This window comes from Nicotiana sylvestris, chromosome 5 (genome assembly GCF_000393655.2).
Source record: "Nicotiana sylvestris chromosome 5, ASM39365v2, whole genome shotgun sequence".
Classification (NCBI taxonomy): domain Eukaryota; kingdom Viridiplantae; phylum Streptophyta; class Magnoliopsida; order Solanales; family Solanaceae; genus Nicotiana; species Nicotiana sylvestris.
In genome coordinates, this window is record NC_091061.1 from 74,889,410 (window position 1) to 74,912,492 (window position 23,083).

General features: G+C 37.6%; 1 protein-coding gene across 1 annotated transcript; it reads right to left on the minus strand.

Annotated features, from left to right (window-relative positions):
• Positions 1–246: 246 nt before the first annotated feature.
• Positions 247–672, minus strand: LOC138868834 (uncharacterized). The gene has a single exon (XM_070146406.1). It carries the CDS (start codon positions 670–672, stop codon positions 247–249), a length of 426 nt encoding a protein of 141 aa, XP_070002507.1.
• Between the last annotated feature and the right edge of the window lie 22,411 nt (positions 673–23,083).

Genomic DNA, 23,083 nt, shown 5'->3' on the forward strand with positions numbered 1-23,083 from the left:
GGGCCTATATGCAAGATCCCTTTGAAGTCGGTCCAAGTCACTCATTATCTTCTTAACAAATGTCATCACTACTGCGAAGAAGGTATTACGGGTCATATCCTCATAGATATGGCATTTCATGACGATGTAGTCGGCGATGTTCCTAATTCTCTCTCTTATGATGCCTTTCTCTCGTAACAAACGCCCAATCTGCTGGGCCCTGGCTTCCAAAGTTTGCTCGACCGCATGATTCCGCTCCTGAAGTCGTTACAAATCTATTTCTAATTGTGCCAAGGCCGTGTAACAATGTTCCCTTTCAACCCTGAAGTCCTTTGCTTGCTTGATCATTTTGTTTTCTGTGATGATGACCCTTTTCTTTAGTCCTGCAACCTCATTGTCATACTTTTCTCTCAGCTGCTTTATCAGATGTGCTTGTTCTGTCGAGTTTTCAGCCAATTGTTTTCGAGCCCTGGTTAATTCACTTTCTTCTTTCTTCAGATCAAAATTATATTCGCCCACTTTCTGCCTCAGGTTATCTATAATTTTTTCATCTTTATCACTTCGGGCGGTACTTTCTGCCGCTATTTTCATTTTTCGAATCTGGGCCCGAAGGGCCTCATTTTCATTAGCTAGCCTCTTTTTCTTGCCCTCATCTGCAGCGATATGCAAATCGTTCTCAAATTTTAAATCCATAACTTGCTTCTCCAACTTGCCTATTGTAACCCTGTACTCATGTTCTTTAGCCAACCAATCCCACTGTTCTATGCGACGCCTTGACGAACTCCTGGAGATGGGGTCTTTTGGCCGGTCTCCCAAACTTGATTTCTTTCCTATACCAAGCAAGGTATCCCGGCGAAGCTTCACCTTTGGATCGATCATGTACACATGTATTTGCTGTTAAGTATTGACACTCGCTCCATATTTGTCGGACTGCTGATACATGAAATTGTCCGTTGGGCCCGATCTCGACTACTTGGCCACTAAGATCTTCATCTTTCGGAACTATTTGGCATCTCCCCAACTGCCTCAAAACTCAATAAGGGGCATAGGGCTGGATACTCCTGAGCCCCATCAAAAGGAAATTGGGTCCAGTGGCTGGCATATATATGATTTCATCCACAGGTAGCCATCCAAATGTCCACTCTATTTGGCTTGTAGTGACCGAACGGAGGCATGCTATCCATTCTGTGACCCCTTCTGGTAAGCTGATTCCGTCAATCCTCGTAGAAAATTCCTCTATGCATGTTTTCTCTGTCGACCCATAACTCATAAATTGAGGACGACGACATAGGTGTTCAATCATCCACATCTGCAGCAACACATTGCATCCCTCAAAAAAGTTTCCCCCGACTTTGCAGGCTGTGAGAGCGCGGAAGCTTTCAGCTACTATCATGGGTGCGAGGGTGCTGTTGGCCTGAGTAAGTAAAGTGCTGACAACCCTAAATACTCGTATGTCAATGTTACCGTCTTTTCTAGGAAATACTAGGAGTCCCAAAAAGGCTACCATGAATGCAAAACACCTATGTTCTTCCCACTTAAGGCGGTTTCTTTTGCTACAGATTTTGTTTTCCGGCTTGTTGAACCCCCCTATATGGCCATATCTGTTGTATATAAACCGCAAAGTACAAAAACTAGTTGTCAAGTCTGGGTTGTGAACCCCCCTGCTTATTTTCAAAGAGTCTAGGAACTTGTGTACGGCTACGTCCCTTGGAGCAATCAGGTACTGGTGTCTTAGAGGAACCTTGGGACCCCCGATGTATCCGGCTATCTCTTCCAATGTTGGGGTAATTTCAAAATCTGAGAAATGAAATACATTGTGAGTCGGGTCCCAGAATGCGACCAAATCCTTTATGATATCCCCCCTAGGATTAATCTTCAGCAACCCAGTAAGGCCTCCCAAGTATAGCTTGACCGTGTCACGCCCTGATTCACCCAAGTCATCCCACCACATGTGCAACTCCAAAGGGATTTTGTTCACTATTGTTACGTGTAAATTCTGACTTGTGCTCATTCTGCACATTTATTAGGGTGGTTAAGCAAAAATCACGATTCAATTGACTCAAGGATAACATGGACACTTTTCTATTTAAAATAAAACTTGGTTTTGCCAATACGGCCTTTCAGCACCTCGGGGTCGAAGATTTTAAGGCTGTGTCGGCTAACCGGTGAAAGCCTTGAAAAAATTACCACAGGCGGTTGTTCTTGCAAAAATAGCCTTTTGGCGCCCTTTGACATTCGGCTATTCCTAACAAGAATGGCATCACCCTAATTATTTTCAAGTAAATATTTTGTTCTTTTGGCTATTTTCGCAAAAAGTGAAGTTGGACCCGATGGGGGTTGCCTACGTATCTCACACCCTGTGAGAATCAAACTGGCGTAGTTCGGGCTGATAAAACAAACTTCTTTTGAAAATAAGACTCTTTTTCATTGGCAAATAAAACTATTTTTCATAAACAAAACTTTTTTTTTCTTTTTCTCCTTTTTTTCTTTTTCATCTTTTTTCATTTTCTCAAAAATTCGGCAGAGTTTCGACACTATTTGGACATTGTTTTTTTTTCAAAACAGGCGATTAACTCTCTTTAACCCTCGTACCTCTATCTCTCTTTCCTTGAAATATTCAAAAGCCGGTCAACATGCCAGTCCGAAGCAAACAAATGCACAAGTAGCAAGTAAGATGCATCAAGATAGTCTTTTGTCATTTTTGGTACACCTGTCCTAGACAGACCCAACCCCTGTGTTGAGCCTCTAAAGTTAAATGCACGTGATGCAAACAAACGTTCCTACTCGGGATCCGGCATGAAGTGGAGTTATTCTAGGTTCATAACCTGGGTATTTGTTCTAAACTGTGTACCCGAGCGGACAACTCGAGTCGAGGAGGGGGCTACGTACCGGGAACCAAAAGGCCATCCGACTTAGTAACTTGTCCGAGCCTCTTTCTTATTTCAAGGTATGACACTAACAGAATAGGTAGTCCCGACCAGCGAGCACATCCCCGAAGATGAGAAGAGAAGGGTTTCGTATCAGTTTATATACAGTTCAGATAATATCAAAGTGGTAAAAACATCACTTAGCACATTAGGCACAAACATGTAACAAAATCAGATAAAGCCAAATATAACAATTTATCTAAGCTCGAATTCTGAACCTTGAACCAGAGATTCCGGAGTTATTCCCCAGCGGAGTCGGCAGAGTTGTCACACCTCCTTTTTCCTACACCCGCAAGGGCGTAAGAGGAGTTTTTCCAATTAAAGGACAATCGAAACGGGATTTATTATTTAATTCAGAGTCGCCACTTGGGAGATTTATGATGTCCCAAGTCACCGGTTGAATCCCGAATCGAGGAGAAGATTGACTCTGTATTACAGTCCGCGAACCAGAAATCCGGATAAGGAATTCTATTAACCTAGGAGAAGGTGTTAGGCATTCCCGAGTTCCGTGGTTCTAGCACGGTCGCTCAACTGTCATATTCAGCTTATTTATCTGATTTTAATACATGTTGAACCTATGTGCAAATTTTAACTTCAACCGCTTTTTATTTATTTTTAAAGGAAAATTGCAACGTCATTAAAACAAATCTTGAACCACGTCACATAAATGCACCCGTGGTTTTTGACATATTTTAACATTGTTGAGATTCGGATTTGGGTCACATAAATGCGCACCCGAGTTTAGGAAGGTAACATTATTAAAATACGCGCCTAAAGAGACTAGCGCGTTATTACTTTGGGGAAAAACCGTGAAATTCGCTAAATGGCCCATCTCGAAATCTAAGTATTTTTATATATACATTTAATGAGGCCCGTAATTTATTTGTTTGTTTAGCGAGGCTCATCTCATTTTTATCATTCAAAAGGTAAACCTAAAAGCTACGGTGATTTTTTTATTTTTTTTTTACTTGTCTCTCTAAAATAAAGCAAAAGGGTCTAATTAATTAACATGACTTAAGAAACCCGTTTTTAAAAAATTAAGACCCAAATAAGCACAAGGGCAGGCCATTCACAGGCCTGGGCCCAGGTCCAAATGAATTTAATGAGAAATAGGACCTGGGCCACCTTGTTCACAAGTTGAAGCCCAAACCGCCTAAATATAGGCTCTCAGCCCCTTTTCGACAAAATGAACCATAACTCCAATTTAAACAAGACTAAACACTTGCTGGAATTTTGGTTTCCACTTTTAATAATTCGTACCCCAGACAAGATTAAACGCAAAGACTGGATTGAGTAAAATGCTCATGAGGTAACCTCAAGTGTATGAACTACCACCCTGATTACATAGTTTGGCTATTTACATCCTTTATGTTCCCTAGCACACTCAGCTAGTATTTTAATCAAACTTAACTACTACTGAAATAGCTTCTTAAAATGACTTTATTGCAACTATATTACTTACTAGAATAACTTCATGAAGCAACCTGAAATGACCACTGGAGTTAACCTTAGCTAGTTAAGACATTGCTCTACTGAACATAAGTATAACTGAATGCTTAGCTAAGAGTATTCACACAAGTCTGAGAAAACCAAATACTCACAGTCCAAATACGGTCTAGTATGAATCAGCTGGTCTAAGTAGTTCAGAAATGGTTCTAATTATACATTCCTTAATACAATACAAATTAGATAAACTAAATATGTATACTACTCAACAGATGATCAAATACAGCCATATGCAATCCAAACAAGCATGGCTCTGGAAATATGGTTTCATTTCATTCAAATCTGCAGTTACATCAAGGTGAGTTCAAATTGTGTACCTGGAAATCAGAAATCAACAGGAAGTAGAAGCAGTTAGCTCAGCAGGGTAGTCAACAGCTATTAGGAATTTCACACAGCCACAATACAGCTATTCTTCAACCCAAGAATGATTCAATGACCCAAAAACCAAACAGAAACCAAAAGATTGACCCACAGTAGTACCCAAACAAACCAAATGAACTCAAAGAGACGACCAGAACCACTTGAAACTTTCAATAGGCTAAAGTTCAATCAGAAACCACTTCAGCTGGACTCAAAGTCACTCAAGATCAGTCTAGTGTATTTGAATTAGGAAAATGAAATCACTGAAGCAGGAAAAGAATTTCAATGACACAGTGAGACTTCTCAGTATTTCTCTCTGTTCTTTTCAAGCTTAAAACTCTCCAAACTGATCCCTAAGATACTGACTGACTCTCCAGTATTTTAAGTGTTTTCAAACTCTCAGATTGCTTAAAGAAGAACTGGCTTAAAATATTTTTCTAACCAGCTGATTTCTTCAGGACTGGTGAAACTCCCAAGAACTCTCTCTATTTCTCTAACACTGACCCAAAAAACTGATCTCTCTCCTTTTCTTTTCTTAGGTCTTCCCCTTTTAAAGACCAATGTTTATACTCTTTTTTATTCAAATTTTGCACTTTTCAGCCTGTTTATTTCCTCCCATGTGCGCCTCTTTAACTTTTTATCATTACCCCCCCCCCCATACCAATATGTTGTGTTCCCCACTAATTATTAAACAAATGCATTATTTTAATGGTACATTAGTACTTAGTGGACAGAACACTCAAACTACCCATTTCTTCAAGTTTTCAATTCCCAAATTACCCCCTGGAACCCCTGTGATTACTATCCTAACTTAACCCCTTTTAATCTGTGCTACATATTTTAGCTATAACCAATTCTTAAAGAAGAAACCTAATCACTGATTAACTAAAGCTGAATTTAACCACAAGTTCAATTCCATCGAACTCCAAACTCAAACAGAACCACAGTCACATTCAAACTACTAAACTCACACAACAATTGAACTCAGATCAGAACGAACAGTATTGCAACTAAGATGAAGGGTTTAAGGATTCAGGGAATAGACTAACACAATTCTACACTAAACCTAAATACGAGCAGATGAAACTGTAAATACATTGAATGAACAACTAAATTCATACGCCAAGTCACGTCACAGAGTAGGGGACCAAACATCACATAAAAATGAAACAATTTGGCATAACAGCAAATGATTTGACCAGAACTACTGAACTTCAATTAAACCGGATTAATCAACGAAACTATTTAACCATATGTTGACTGATAGAAGAAAACTGGACCAAGAAAAAGTCCGATGGAGAAGAAAGAAAGGAAAGTAATTGAAAAAGACATAACTATAATGAAACTTAATCAGACAAACCATGAAACAACAAAAAAAAAGTAAAGAAAAATAAATACCTTAGAATTTCAGTCCCAGTTCCCATTTGTTTTAGTTGAAACTCCCACTTGTGTTTGAAGCCGAGACGGACCTTAATCGAGTGTTCTCGACTGAGAACACACGACTAAGGTCGACCACGACCTCAATTCTTTCCCTTTAGGGTTCGCTCTTTCGTTTTGAGATTCGACCAACTCCACTTTAATTCGTGCAAAACTAGTAGGGGACTTTGGACGAGGGTGGTCTAGTGGTCAAAAGGTGTGAGTTTGGTGGCCATTGAATGGATTAGGGTTTGGTTCAATTCTTCGATCTAAAATTCGAAGCGTCTGGTACTGATTCGAAGAAAACTGATTCGGGATTTGCAGAGAGGACATCGTGGGGAGGCTGTGGTGTAATTTTGGGGCTTTTTGGACCACCGGAACTGTCGTGAGGCGATTTCCGGTAGGCGGAGCACAGTGGTGAAGGGTGGAAGATGCATTTGGTCTCTGAGGTTTGGAGACGAAGAGGTGAGGGGGAGTTTGGCTTGGGGGCGGGGTATGGTTTTAGGAATATATAGTGGGGTGGGGATTTGATCTTGGCCGTTGGATCATTCACGATCAACGACCTGGATCACTTCACTAATGAGGAACGATGTCGTTTGGTTTCAACTGGGGCTGGACCGGGTGGGGAACGGGTTTTGAGCTGATTTGGGGCGGGTATTGGGGTGGATTTTGCTTGGGCCCGGGTAAAATGAGAAATAGCCCAACAGATTTTGCCCCTCTTTTATTTAATCATTTCCATTTTCTTTTATTCCAAAAATTAAAACTAAAACCCTAATTAATTTTTTTTTTAAAAACCCTAATTAACTTTAAATAATACCTATCACAAATAATTAAATACCAAATTAATTTAAAATTAAAAGAAAAATCACAAAATTTGACATTAAACACTAAAATGCACAAATACATTATTTTTTTGTGAAATTTTCATTTTTGTAAAACAATAATTTACTTAATTAATGTAAGAATGTAAAACTAAATTCTAAATGCAGATGCTATATTGTTTGTATTTTCAATGCATTAAAATGCATAAAATATGCAAACAATCCGGAAAATTGCACAGTAATTCCTAGAATAACACATAATTAAAGAAAAGGACCTAATTTTGAGAATTCTTTTGGAGTAATTCATGTGAGGCAAAAATCACGTGCTCATAGTAGTATTGTTAACAAGGGAGACTCCACCAAGATTATATAGATCCCGGAGAGTTAAGCATTCGAGGATGAATGTTTCTAAGGGGGGAAGGATGTTACATCTCGCGTTTTCGTACGTTAAAAGTTTGGTCTTCAGTTAATTAACGTTGACTTGGGGATGAGATCATCTTGACGTTAACATATTTACGCTATTTATAACAAGCGATAAAGAAGTGTCATGAAGGATAAAGGGTACGCTAATTAAAGAAAACGAGTTTCGTTGAAAGTGGCCAGCTTGGGATAAAATACGGGTTGAGCGATACTACCCGATAATTATGGACTAGTACCATACAAGGTATCATATGGCCATGACAATATGATATACATAATATGTATAAAGTATATATGAACTATATTAAAAATAAGTAGAATTTTATGTAATTTAAGACAATTTTAAATTATGCGGGTAATTAATTAATTAATTACCGGATAACAGGACATTACCCAGTTAACTAATAAGTGGATAAAACTTAATTAATTATACTCCAAATACATGTGGCAGCACTAGCTTACCACATGAAGTGACTAAGCAAATAAACATCCTAGGTTGCTATCTGTGATGTACTTGAATCAAATAACTAAAAGAGTGATTATCCAAAACAATATATGTATAAGTCTTGAACACATTAACGTTACTCATTCAAAAAAGAAAGGCAAGAAAACTTACTTAGTTTGAAAGGTAGAAGATAGTTTTCATAGAAGGAAAACGTTAGCAGGACAGAAGCTCCAACATCCAGGCACTTCAACGCCAAGAACATAAGCTGATTTCATTCATCAGTTTCAAAACGCAGAAGCATAATCCGATTTTTGGGTTATAAGTTCAATCCACGAAGTTTTTCAATGGAATATTATACGGAGTTTTCCCTACTCTAGGTATGTTAAGGCTATCCCCTCTTTCTTTTGGCATGGTCCAAATTATACTGAAGAAACGAGCAAACACATAGTTTTCATAAATTACTCTATTAATAGAAATACTAGGGGTGTCTATATTCTTAATTCCCCATGTTAATTATTATTATCTTCTGTTCATGGGTCTCAGAATAATACGTAGTTGAAAAAGTTTATCCGGAAGAAATATGGAGATTTTACGTATTTTTCATGCATTTCACCCATTTATACATGTGCATTGACCCATGACCAGATGACATTATATACGCGTATATATGTAAATACATGTATATGGGATATGGGAAAAGGTTACGGCATTATATACGCACCACCACCTGATCAACTGGTATATATTGATGATGTTGCCCACAGTGGCCAACACGATATGATGGGATGCCCTGAGTGGCTTGATGATATTATGTACACCCATACTTATGCATAACACGACATTTATACACACGTGCATGGCATTATAAATGTTTTAGAATTTACAAAATTATTCAAATTTAAGGATGTGTTTCTTTATTCCATGTTTCATCTACGTCTTTTACGTACTAATTTTCATGCCTTACATACTCAGTACATTTTTCGTACTGACTCCCTATTTCACGGGGCCTGTGTTTCATGCCCGCAAGTGCAAGTAGGAAAGCTGACGGTCCCCCTTCTTATGATCCCTGATATGCGAAAGTTGGCGTGCTCCACTTGATCTGAAGCTGCTTTTGATTTTGGTATGATAAGTTTGTATATATATATATATGGGTAGACGTGTCTCAGTCCCATCTTTGTACAATTATATTTCTATTAGAGGTCTGTAGACAATATGTCTAGTTAGGTTGTATGTAGCCTTGTCGGCTTTTAGTTTTGGATGTATAAGTTGTCTATAGTAGCCTTGTGGGCTCACCTACTGTATTCTGCATGTACACAGACATATGCCTTGTTGGAAGGTCTCTTTCATGTATGTTATTTTCGTAATTCAGCTGATGTTATTTAGGTTCATATCTTAGACGCGTTCTTAGGGGTGTTTGACAGGTAGGACTTAGACACCCGTCGCGACACATTGGTTTGGGTTGTGACAGACGGGATATCAGGATCCAGCTGGGGTTAGAGTAACCCAAATTGTGGATGGATTGTTTGCGTTAGTTGACATTTCTGACGGATATTGTAAATGTGCTAACAGATCTCCTTGTGAAACACCCAGATAGAGCACTCTAAAATAGTACAGCTAGATATGAGTACTACAAAGATAGGCACTGGAAGCCTTGAAGGGATAAATATTACCTTAATGTGGCTCCCATCCTTGGTAGAAAGAGAATGTTAGGTAATTCGAGGAACCGATGGATGGAGTAATAGGGGCTAAAAGCAAAAGAATATTTTGTTCGAGTTTTTAGAATAAAGTGATAGATAGAAATGTTAGCAGGAAAATAAGAAGAGATTTAATGAAGCAGTATGAGTAAAATGTGGTACATGGATGACAATGGTAGATAAAAAAAATGATAGTATTACAGAGTCCATAATCAAGTGAAGGAAAAGATGAGAGATGACATGCCTTGAAACAACAAGGGAGTATAGGCCATAAAGTTATATCCTCTTTTCAAGAAATAAGTTCGTGAATCCAATGCGACTACTAGAATAGAAAGTTAAACCCCAAAGTAATAGAAATCGGTATGGGCTGGTGAACAAGATAAACTAAACATGGATTAGGAGCTAAATGATTTGATAATAGTCAGCATTATGAGAATTTTAGATTTGCGTTCCGGCGATAATAGAATAGACAACATGTCACACCTCCTTTTTCACACACGAAATGGGGTATAAGGGAGCTTTTCCAATTTAAGTGACAGTCGAAACGGGATTATTTATATTAAATTCAGAGTCGCCACTTGGGATAATTTATGGTGTCCCAAGTCACCAATTTAAAATCCCGAATCGAGGAAGTTGACTCTTATTTATGGTTCGCGAACACAGAAATCCGGGTAAGGAATTCTGTTAACCCGGGAGAAGGTGTTAGGCACTCCCGAGTTCTGTGGTTTTAGCACGGTCGCTTTGATCATACTTGGCTTAATCAAATTATCTAATTACTTATTTTAGAATCTATGTGCATTTTCCTCTTTTAATTAAGAAATTATCTTAAAACAGGTCACGCGTACGTGTACCCATTTGTTTGGCGCGTCAAAAATCATGTCACGCAAACGTGTCCACAATTAATAATGCTTCGTTATTATTAACATTATTGGCCAATGTCACGCGAACATGTACCTTGATTTTAAGTTTAGAAAAATCATAATCATGTCACGCGAATGTGTACACAATCACGATAATTGCCCTAAAGTATACTAGGTATTCAGCAAGGATTTTCTTCTGTGAGCTTGGCATACATGTGTCAATTGACCTGAACGACAGATTTGCATAAAAACTTACAAAAATTGTTGAAACCCCCTGTCTCACCCCATTTGCAGCTACTGACTCATGTGTGGAAAAATTCGCCAAATACAAATTACCAATTCAAATTAGCTACCTAGTAATGGTTCGTTCATTCTATATGGATGACTAGTCATAGAAACAACAAAAATCACATCACTTTCATAGAAGATTGGTATTTTACTTGTCATATAATTCAACATATATATGTTTATTATAGCAATCTACGTAAACTTTGCCACATTCCATCATTCTTAAACTCCTATTAGACAAACATACTACTAATGATATACGTTATTCTAAAACAAACATACAGGAAAATGAGGCAGTAGTACACTTTAGTAGGCATTTCTCAAAAATAATGTAGATATTAACGTGAGGATTCAGATCAACTCAAGTTTGTCAAAACACATATATACAAATGCTCATTAACAACATTACTTCTTTCAACATGCATTATAAAATTTAGAAGTTATATATCCGTCAAGGGTAAGGCAAAAATGAACCTTTACATGAATCTGAGACTCGACACTGACCTCGACCGGAAAATTTACTGACCCTCGACGGAACTACAACCAGACTTCGAAACTCGCCGGATTTCTCGCCAGATTCAACTTGACTGAGCTTGGACGACAATTTTGGACATCACAAGGGTTGTTTTACGTTGGAGTTCGATTGTTGATTGTTATTTGGTGATTCGCCGGAGTTGCTCAGCCATGGCTATCGCTGGACTGCTAGCGATGAAACGGGATGAGGAAGACAAGGAACGAGGTTGTGTTTATGGCTGCTGCAGCTGTGTTCTTTGGAAGTTTGAAATCTAGTTTTCGACTACATTCGCGGCTGGTATTTCATCTGGTTTCGAGCTTCATGTGGCGACGTTAATGGAGGTTTTCTGGTTGTTTAGGTGACATTTGGTGATTGTTTCAGTAGCTAAAATGAGAGAGGTGTTTTTGGTTTCAGGTGAATGGGAAAGAAGAGAAAGCGATCGTTTTCTCTATCCATATCTGTTTCTTCCTCGTTCTCTCATTTATTTTGCTCTCACGATTTTCCTCCTCTCTTTTTGTTTTCCCAGATATCGGATCCTCTTTTCTTTTCGTGTGTCCAAAAAATGAAGAAGAAGCTCCAGGATTTTTTTTTGGGGTTCCAACTTTTTTCTTCTTTCTGATGTGCTCTTTTTGTGGATATATATCCAATTGAGAAGCAAAGTTCTTAGCTTGGAGGAGAAGAAAAATCCAAAACGTGTGGACCCTCCCCCCCTTATGGGCTAAAAAAAGATGAGTGGAATCTTCAGTTATAGGAATTCAATTTGGGTACATGTGAGGTTTGTTACGAAGAATAGTGTAGAAGGATGAGATATCAATATCTGATTGGTTAAGAAAACAAAGAATTTTGGAAAGAGATGTAAAATAGGAGGAAGGGCACGTGATTTGGAAAGAGACCAAAGAGAAGTGGGGGCCACTAAATTCCTTTCTTGTATTTGCTTTCCTTTTCCTTTTCTTTTCCATTTCTACGCTCTTTCAAAATTTTCACGTTTTCTTTCTTTTTCCTTTTTGTTTTGTTTTTATTTCTATTAATAATAAAATAAAACTAGTTACAAAATACTATTTATCTAAAGTAAGCAATATAAAAAAGAGAACTAAAATAATCCTATTAGAGAAATTCAAATACTACTCGATATTTACTAAATACTTATAACTTAAAATTACACTAAACCAAGTAAAAATATTTTTGAAACTTTTTTTTATCCTTTTGAAAAATAAAATAAAATAAAACTAGCTAATCAAAATATCAATAACCTAACATAAAGAAAAAATATTTTTGTAGTTTTCTTCTTCTTTTTTTCAGTCTTTGAAATAAAATAAACCGAAGAAGTTTAAGAATATCCAAAATAGCAATATTATTCCTAAACTAAATATCTACATGCTAAAATATGAAAAATCTTGGGGAGGGTCAAAAATCACATGTCTACAGCTGCCCCTCTTTGACTGGAAACACGAAGAGTTTTCAGACAAAGAACGACTAGAAAGGTTTTTTGACCCGTCCCTTATTTAGGGAGACCAAAACCGAGAAAGGGAAATGTGACCGAGCCCTGGTATCTAAGCTGCCTACATATCCTTGGCTACAAAGGGATCTGGCCACGAGTAGTTCAGAGATGAGTGAGATGATGGAGTATACCGAGGTGGAGAGCCGGTCGAGGTGCCGTTCCGCCGAGGTTCCGGTCTGCGGTCATGTTGTTACATCAAAATCAAAAAAATGAAAAAGACTAACTAAGCCTGTCAACTATGAATTACAAGATTCCTATCTATAATTCTTCTGAAGCTTGATCTTGAGTCTTTAATGGTTCTTCATGCAGACTTTGGATTTGAACCTTGACTCTTGTTAGTTGCAGGTGCTAGCTCGTTCTTCAGCTTTTCGGATCAAGACCGGACATGTAGTGCTTGTGACCTTATCCATGTCTCGAGCAGCTCACATCTTTCATCTATTTCTGCATTTGGATTCACTTCTTGCTTTTTTTTGGATTGTGACTAACTTCTATTGATCATCTCGGACTGTTGACTCGCATGATTGCCGCGAGCTTCTACTACTTCTAACTTGAATTGAATTCTGAAATGACTTCCCTTGTTCTCCAGGTGGGCGCCTGATTGCCTATACTTGAACTGTATTTCCTTGTTCTCCAGGTGGGCGCCTGATTGCCAAAACTTGAACTGTATTCCCTTGTTCTCCATGTGGGCGCCTGAAATCAAAACCAACAAAATAAACAAAATTTTCTGCCTCAGTTTGCACTAGGAAGATTTGTGAGTTGTTAGCAATATTATAAACCACTTATACTATTGATGCCATGATGAGTAAACTAAAGATTAGACTAGGATGTACGTCTCCTAAAAGTGATTGATCTTGCGGAAAACTATAAACTAAGATTGACTAAAGTAAAAACTGACCCTATTCTCCAGACGGGGCCCCCTGATTTCAGACAACAACTGAACATTGATAATCTTAAGAAAACTAAAAAAAATGACTCCCTTTTTTTCAAATTCAAACTTCCTTTTTTTTTAAAAAAAATTATTATTATCCTAGGAGAAAATCCATCGGGCTAGGTTTTCTATCCTAGGAGAAAGTTCATCAGACTAGGTCTCTTTTCTACTTCTTTTTTGATATCTTAGGAGAAAGGTTCATCGGACTTAGATTTCTATCCTAATAGAAAGTTCATCAGACTAGGTCTTCTATCTTAGGAGAAAGATTCATCAGACTAAGATTTTGATCATAGGAGAAAGTTCATCAGACTAGGTTTTCTATCTTAGGAGAAAGATTCATCAGACTAAGATTTTGATCCTAGGAGAAAATTCATCAGACCGGGTTTCTTATCTTAGGAGAAAGATTCATCATGCTAAGATTTTGATCCTAGGATAAAGTTCATCAGACTAGGTTTTCTATCTTAGGAGAAAAAATCATCAGACTAAGATTTCGATCTTAGGAGAAAATTCATCAGACTAGGTCTTCTATCTTAGGAGAAAGATTCATCAGACTAGGTTTTCTATCTTAGGAGAAAAATTCATCAGACTAAGATTTCGATCCTAGGAGAAAATTCATCAGACTAGGTCTTCTATCTTAGGAGAATGATTCATCAGACTAAGATTTCGATTCTAGGAGAAAGTTCATCAGACTAGGTCTCTTTTCTTTTATTATCTTAGGAGAAAGATTCATCAGACTACGATTTTTACCCTAGGAGAAAGTTCATCAGACTAAGATTTTATTGGAAGAAGATCCATCAGACTAGGACTTTTTATCATAGGAGGAAAACTGTAAAGATCAACGGCAAGATTTTATGCACAATAGCAAGACAAATAAAGACAAAGATTTGAGAAACTTCCCTTTTTCGGCTCTTCTCTTCCTTTCTTATTCTTTCTTTTTTTTTCTTATTCTCTTTTTTTTGAATCACTTTCCTTGCACTGCTTTGTTCCTGTTTCAAACAAAGAAAACTTTGTCAGTTTTAAAAGGTGGTGGTCGGTTTGTGGCCTTGAGTCTTGAGCAGCTTGGCTTTTGCTCGATCATCTTGAGTCGGTCTCAAGAAACTTTTGTTACGCATCAACCCTAATTGTTTCACACCCAGTACCATTTGTATTTCTGGCTCAATCAGCATTATCCCAACTGGACATCTTTTCTTATATGACCTTTTCTGATATCTTGAATGACTTCCTGCTTTGAGCAATTTGTTTGTCAGAGAGAATCACAAGTTATCTTTGTTTGCACCAAGTAGGCTAACAAGAGTCTTTTGGGGGAGCCTTTCTATGAATCCTCAAGGCATGTTGACATTAACAACTAAGTTTGCTGGCCAAATTTACTTTGTACAACTGAAAAGTTGGTAGCAATTTTGAAATCTTTTCTTGCTTGTTTTGAGAAGGACTGACTCAGGGTAAAGGACACAATGACGCAAAGAAACAAATATTAACAAGAAATGCCCCTGTCGGAAGGACAGAAGGAAGAATTTCTTTTTCTTTCAATAACTAGCCTTAATGATCATGACATGCATTTTGGACTCAACGGCCTGATCTATCAAACTAATCCAATCTTCACTTTTACCATTCTTATGATCTTTGAAGTCGGGCCTATCCGTGCCAATCCATTGCATCAGCTTCACAACTAACTTTCGGCTAATGGTGCCCCGAGAAATTTTCACCAACAAGCCTCTCTCATTTATTCATCTCTATTTACCGTCGCCTTACTGTGCCCGTGAGGGTTTTCACTAGTAAGACTCTCTCATTTTTCTTTTTCTTTTTATTTTTCTTACTTTGTGTGAGTAACTTGACAATGTTATATGTTGTGCGATAATCGTTGCTCATTGCATGCTTCTCTTGGTATTCTTGAAGGCAAATCGGGAGGTCTTTATTTGGAAGGTTTTTGGATAGGGTTGGACGAAAAGCCGACATGAGGCTCAAAACAAACTAAAGATGACGGGGTTGTATACTTACAACTTTTGGAATCAACTCTTTTAAAAATGAGATAAAATCTTTGCCCCAGTTTCATTTATTGGTGATTTGTTTTTGAATTTTTTTTTGAATTCTTATTTGGTTGGACCGAACCGTGAGGCTGCCTACATATCTTTATTTTTTAAGGAATCAGGTCGAACGTAGTTCAAACATCTGACCTAAACTATTTTGCATCTTTCTTTCTGTTTCTCTTTTTCTTTCTTTTTTTTTTCTTTTTCTTTTTTTTTATTTGCCCCAGCTTCTATTTTTGAGGGCATGGACCTTCGACAGTTCTTTTCTTCTTTTTTTCACTTGAACTTTCAAAGACCTGCCCTAGTTTGTACTCTTAGGGTATGGACTTTTATTTTCTTTTCTTTTCTGTTTTTTTTCTTTTTTTTTTTTTTGGTCTCTTGACTCCAAACTTGATTCCAAAAGAGGGTGGTTAAAGAAAATAACACAGGCTCAAAAGGGGTAGTGAAGGATATAAAGTGTTTGGATAGCAGAAAAAGGGCCTCCCAACCTCGAGAACGCCAAACATAGTATCTTTTCGCAATCACAGCATTGACGAATCTTGGTGCGTCGTGGTCACAAAACACTTTCCATCTCTTACTTTCCTACAAACTTCAATTGACTAAACATCCTCAAGCCCGACCTCCACAATGATTTGAAGGTGAATTTTACTCGACCTCAATTCCAAAGTATCTCAACTCTTTATTCATCCTCAAAAGTATCTTTTTTTTCAATTATCCAATTCCATATTAAATTTATTTCTAAGATCTGGCCAAAATTTTCGCATGCATGTTATGTCATTTGAACTAGCAAGAAAATAACTAGGAACAAAATGACACAAAAGGACAAATTGTATTTTATTGAGTAAAGGATGAAAGGATTTGACAACAAGACAAACAACCCAAGATCCGAGTTACAACCCTAAAATAACCCGAATAATGAAAATAGCAACAGAGCAAACGGACAAGACTCACACAGACAGAATGGAGGGATAGAAGGGTTTGACTCAATAAAACAAATAAAATCTGGATCACAACCCTGAAATAACCCAGATAATAGAAAAAACATCAAAACAAGCTACCAAGATTCCTTCCTAGTGAAGAGGGAATGACTTTTCAATTGCTAGACTTGACATTTAGCCACAAATTTGCTTATCAGAATCAACAGAGCCTTCTCCAATTTCAACATCATTAACTTCAGTTAGCAAGCTCCCGAGAGGATTCTCAAACTCAATGTCACCAGGCATCATCCCCACAAAGTGTGCATCATGATGTGCATGTAAAGGATTCCGCTCGATATTCTGGGTGTCACTGTCTTGGATCACAATCATATTTTCCTGGATCGTCCGTTCTATTTCTCTTTTCAAATCTCGACAACTTTCAACATTGTGCCCTTGGGCATTGGAATAGTATTCACACCTTTTAGAAGGTTCAAAGCTTCTCGCACGTGGGTCCACATGATTTGGATGAATAGGTGCAATCATGTCACTATGCTTTAACTTCTCAAATAAGCTTGCATTGGACTCTCCTATTGGTGTAAAATTGTCTTTCAACCTTTGTTCCCCTCTATTCCTCTAGCTGGGATGTGGGTTATAGGGCACCTGAAAATTTTGTGCAGGCTGTTGGAGATTTCATGATGCTCGTGCTCGCCTTCTGGGGAGTTTTGGTGGCTAGACAACATACTGAGGTGGAGCGACAGAGTATTGAGGGTTCTGAGGTGGATAATAATACTCAGGGGAGTCATGGAAAACTTAAGGAGGCTGCTCATACCTTCGAGATGTTCTCCTGGGACCTCTTCTAGACCCTGATGTCATCATAATTTCTTCAACCTTCTCATTTGTGTCGCTAAAATTATCAGATTCAACCCGGACAACTTGAGTTGCGGCTTTAAAAATTGTTTGACTTATAATTTTGCATGTCTTAAGACCATTCTCTACCATTTCTCCCATTTTGATTGCTTCTGAGAAGGATTTGCCAACTGCAGACATCATGTTTTGAAAGTAATCTGGCTCTTGCGCTTGAAGGAAGACAGTGATTAGCTCGTGGTCATCCATGGGTGGCTTAACTCTAGCTGCTTGCTCTCTCCATTTAATGACATATTCCCTGAAACTTTCAGTTGGTTTCTTCTTTAGGTTTGAAAGGGAAATGCGGTCTGGGGCAATGTAGATGTTGTATTGGAACTGTTTGACAAAGGCCTGTACCATGTCATCCCAGACATACCAGTAAGACGTGTCTTGATCCATAAAACATTCGGAGGCTACTCCCGTAAGGCTTTCCCCAAAATAAGCCATCAACAATTCTTCATTTCTTTCCGCACCTCTCAGTTGATTGCAATACCTTTTCAGGTGGGCTATGAGATCTACATGACCATCATGCTTTTCAAATTTGGGAGTCTTGAAACCAGGCGGCAAGTGGACATCAGGGAACATACATAGATCTTTGAAGGCAACACTCTTTTGACCTGCCAACCCTTGCATGTTTTTCTACTGTTGTTCTAAGATTTTCACTCTTTGGGTCATTTCTTCCTGTACCATCTTTCGGACAGGCTTCTCAACATTTGCAGGAAGATCAAACGAGTACAAGTGGTACTCAGGAGAGTGGTACTGCTCTTGCTGTGTAGCAAATTGTGACTCATGACGAGGCTGTCCTTGACCACTGGCCCATGCTTGACACATTTCGGTCATTTGCTGTTTCAACATTCTATTTTTCTCAAACACAGTAGACTGTTGTTGAACCCTCTGACCCTGAGTCTCTTGAGCACTTGTAACAGCTTCGATGTCAGTTATCATTTTTTCTTGGATCTTGTGTTTCCAGCTTACCACAAACCGACCACCTCAACTTTCTTTACAATTCAAAACAAAACATGTTAGAATGGACTCAATCGGTCCTTATTATTATCAATATTTTTTCATTTCTTCATTTTTTCACTTCTTTTTAATGGTGATCGAACCTGATGTGGGTTGCCTACGTATCATGTGGGAACATGAATCAGATCTTGCATAGTTCGAGAAGATTAGGAATAAAGTAAATAAACTAATCTTTCCTTTTTTTTGAACTTTTTATTTTATTTTTCGAAAGAAAGATTAATAAAGAAGAAAGGGGACATTTTTGGATTTTGACTTTTCTTCAGTATTTTTGCAAAGAAAGACTTCTAAAGAAGAAAGATTGTTTTTTGAATTTTCGAAAGAAAAACTTCTAAAGAAGAAAGAAAATATTTTTAAATTTTAATTTGAATTTATGAAAGAAATGCTTCTAAAAAAAGAAAATATTTTTGAATTTTGAATTTTTTTTTTTTCAATTCTGAAAGAAGAATGAAAATATTTTTGGATTTTTGGAAGAAGTTAAAAGAAAATATTTTTGTATATATATTTTTTTTAAAAAAAAACAATTAGGGTATAAAAGAAAGGCTTTCTAAAGAAGCAAGTAATGGACAATATTTTTGGATTTTTTGAAAATTATGGGCCGGAACCGATGAGGTTTGCCTAGTATCTCACATCCGGTGAGAATCAGACCCACGTAGTTCGCAAGTTTTGACGTAATTGGAAAAACATGATATTGACTCCCTTTCATTTTTTGAAATACATTTTCCTTTTTTTTTTCAAACAATTTTGGCAGAGTTTCGAGGCATTTTCGAATACCGGGATTTCAGAACCAGGTGAATTCTCTATCCTACCTCACTCTTGGTTTTTTCTGTTGTTTTCCTTTTCTTATCCGGTCAGTATGCAAGCCGAAACAAATAAATGTTCACATAGCACATAGAATGCAACAGGATGGTCTGTTACTTTGGGCACACCAGTCCTAGACGGACCCAACCCCTGTGTTGAGTCCCCTAAGTCAAATGCACATGATGCAAACAAATGTTCCTACTAGGGATCCGACATTAAGCTGTATTTTTCTAAGTTCAAATCCTGGGGTTTTGTTCTAGACTTGGGTTACCCGAGCGGACAACTGGGGCCGAAGAGGGGGCAACGTACCGGGAGCACTAAAGTCTACCTGGCCTTGTTGTTGGCCCAACCTCGTTCTATTTGGCATAATCACTACAGAAAAAGCGGGTCACACGAACGTGTGCACCATTTTCAGAAGACTCAGAGGGGTGGCGTAAGAAGACAGTTATATACAATTCAAACAATATCAAAGCGGTAAATAGGCAGCAATTAGCACAAACGGTTCACAAAATCATATTAACAAGCTTGAATTCTTGAACCCTGAACCAGAGATTCTGGGTTCGATCCCCAGCAGAGTCGCCAGAGCTGTCATACCTCCTTTTTCACACATGAAATGGGGTATAAGGGAGTTTTTCCAATTTAAGTGACAATCGAAACGGGATTATTTATATTAAATTCAGAGTCGCCACTTGGGATAATTTATGGTGTCCCAAGTCACCAGTTTAAAATCCCGAATCGAGGAAGTTGGCTCTTATTTATGGTCCACAAACACAGAAATTCGGGTAAGGAATTCTGTTAACCCGAGAGAAGGTGTTAGGCACTCCCGAGTTCCGTGGTTTTAGCACGGTCTCTTTGATCATACTTGGCTTAATCAAATTGTCTAATTACTTATTTTAGAACCTATGTGCATTTGCCTCTTTTAATTAAGAAATTATCTTAAAACAGGTCACGCGTACGTGTACCAATTTGTTTGGCGCGTCAAAAATCATGTCACGCGAACGCGTCCATAATTAATAACGCTTCGTTATTATTAAGATTATTGGCCAAAGTCACGCGAATGTGTACCTTGATTTTAAGTTTAGAAAAATCATAATCATGTCACGCGAACGTGTACACAATCACGATAATAGCCCTAAAGTATATTAGGTATTCACCAAGGATTTTCTTCTGTGAGCTTGGCATACATGTGTCAATTGACCTGAACGACATATTTGCATCAAAACTTACAAAAATTGTTGAAACCCCCTGTCTCACCCCATTTGCAGCTACTGACTCATGTGTGGAAAAATTCGCCAAATACAAATTACCAATTCAAATTAGCTACCTAGTAATGGTTCGTTCATTCTATATGGATGACTAGTCATAGAAACAACAAAAATCACATCACTTTCATAGAAGATTGGTATTTTACTTGTCATATAATACAACATATATATATGTTTATTATAGCAATCTACGTAAACTTAGCCACATTCCATCATTCTTAAACTCATATTAGACAAACATACTACTAATGATATACGTTATTCTAAAACAAACATACAGGAAAATGAGGCAGTAGTACACTTTAGTAGGCATTTCTCAAAAATAATGTAGATATTAACGTGAGGATTCAGGTCAACTCAAGTCTGTCAAAATACATATATACAAATTCTCATTAACAACATTACTTCTTTCAACATGCATTATAAAATTCAGAAGTTATATATCCGTCATGGGTAAGGCAAAAATGAACCTTTACATGAATCTGAGACTCGACACTGACCTCGACCGGAAAATTTACTGACCCTCGACGGAACTACAACCAGACTTCGAAACTCGCCAGATTTCTCGCCAGATTCAACTTGACTGAGCTTGGACGACAATTTTGGACATCACAAGGGTTGTTTTACGCTGGAGTTCGATTGTTGATTGTTATTTGGTGATTCACCGGAGTTGCTCAGCCATGGCTATCGCTGGACTGCTAGCGATGAAACGGGATGAGGAAGACAAGGAACGAGGTTGTGTTTATGGCTGCTGCAGCTATGTTCTTTGGAAGTTTGAAATCTAGTTTTGGACTACTTTCGCGGCTGGTATTTCATCTGGTTTCGAGCTTCATGTGGCGACGTTAATGGAGGTTTTCTGGTGGTTTAGGTGACATTTGGTGATTGTTTCAGTAGCTAAAATGAGAGAGGTGTTTTTGGTTTCAGGTGAATGGGAAAGAAGAGAAAGCGATCGTTTTCTCTATCCAGATCTGTTTCTTCCTCGTTCTCTCGTTTATTTTGCTCTCACGATTTTCCTCCTTTCTTTTCGTTTTCCTAGATCTCGGATCCTCTTTTCTTTTCGTGTGTCCAAAAAATGAAGAAGAAGCTCTAGGTTTTTTTTGGGTGCCAACTTTCTTTTTCTTTCTGATGTACACTTTTTGTGGATATATATCCAATTGAGAAGCAAAGTTCTTAGCTTGGAAGAGAAGAAAAATCCAAAACGTGTGGACCCCTCCCCCCCATGGGCTAAAAAAAGATGAGTGGAATCTTCAGTTATGGGAATTCAATTTGGGTACATGTGAGGTTTGTTACGAAGAATAGTGTAGAAGGATGAGATGTCAATATCTGATTGGTTAAGAAAACAAAGAATTTTGGAAAGAGATGGAAAATAGGAGGAAGGGCACGTGATTTGGAAAGAGACCAAAGGGAAGTGGGGGCCACTAAATTCCTTTCTTGTATTTGCTTTCCTTTTCCTTTTCTTTTCCATTTCTACGCTCTTTCAAACTTTTCACGCTTTCTTTCTTTTTCCTTTTTGTTTTGTTTTTATTTCTAGTAATAATAAAATAAAACTAGTTACAAAATACTATTTATCTAAAGTAAGCAATATAAAAAACAGAACTAAAATAATCCTATTAGAGAAATTTAATACTACTCGATATTTACTAAATACTTATAACTTAAAATTACACTAAACCAAATAAAAGTATTTTTGAAACTTTTCTTTTTATCCTTTGTAAAAATAAAATAAAATAAAACTAGCTAATCAAAATATCAATAATCTTACATAAAGAAAAAATATTTTTTGTAGTTTTCTTCTTTTTTTTAGTCTTTGAAATAAAATAAATCGAAGAAGTTTAAAAATACCCAAAATAGCAATATTAGACCTAAACTAAATATCTACATACTAAAATATAAAAAATCTTGGGGAGGGTCAAAAATCACATGTCTACACAACAGAAGAAAATTCATAAGGAATTCAGAGAATGGTCATTCAGGAAGATGCTTCCCTACAGCAAGCAATTCGATCAAAGTTAAGCTTAAGAGACTATGTGTGCTAATTACACTAAGTGTCACCCTCGTCAGTAAGGAATTTCATTATCCTTGGTATAGAAGGATTACCACAAGGCGAGTAAGGGTCATCGATGATGTGAAAGGACGCCAAAAATGAAGAGGTAAAACATTTATAGGTAGGTCGTCATAGCTTCAGCTCTTAGTAGTCCCCTAAAAGGGGGAATATGGAGTGATGTGGCATTAAGTTGGAATTAAGTGGTTTTAATGACTATGAAATGGTAAAGGAAGAATGCGATACAAAAATGAAAAGGAATGAGATGGGACTTATCCAAATCCTACAGATATACTAGGATTCAAGTCTAAGCACAACGTCAAGGAGAGGAAGTAAAGGTTCAAGCCCAAGCTGTTATTAATAAATAAGGAGCCAGTGCGAGACGTAAGTTAAGACAAAGGAAATAACCCAAGAAAGATTACACAGAATGTTGAGATAAGAATGGGCCAACGAGTA

Excerpts from the sequence above, each read along its gene's own strand:
- LOC138868834 (XM_070146406.1), bottom strand. The coding sequence starts at position 672 with ATGGATTTAAAATTTGAGAACGATTTGCATATCGCTGCAGATGAGGGC.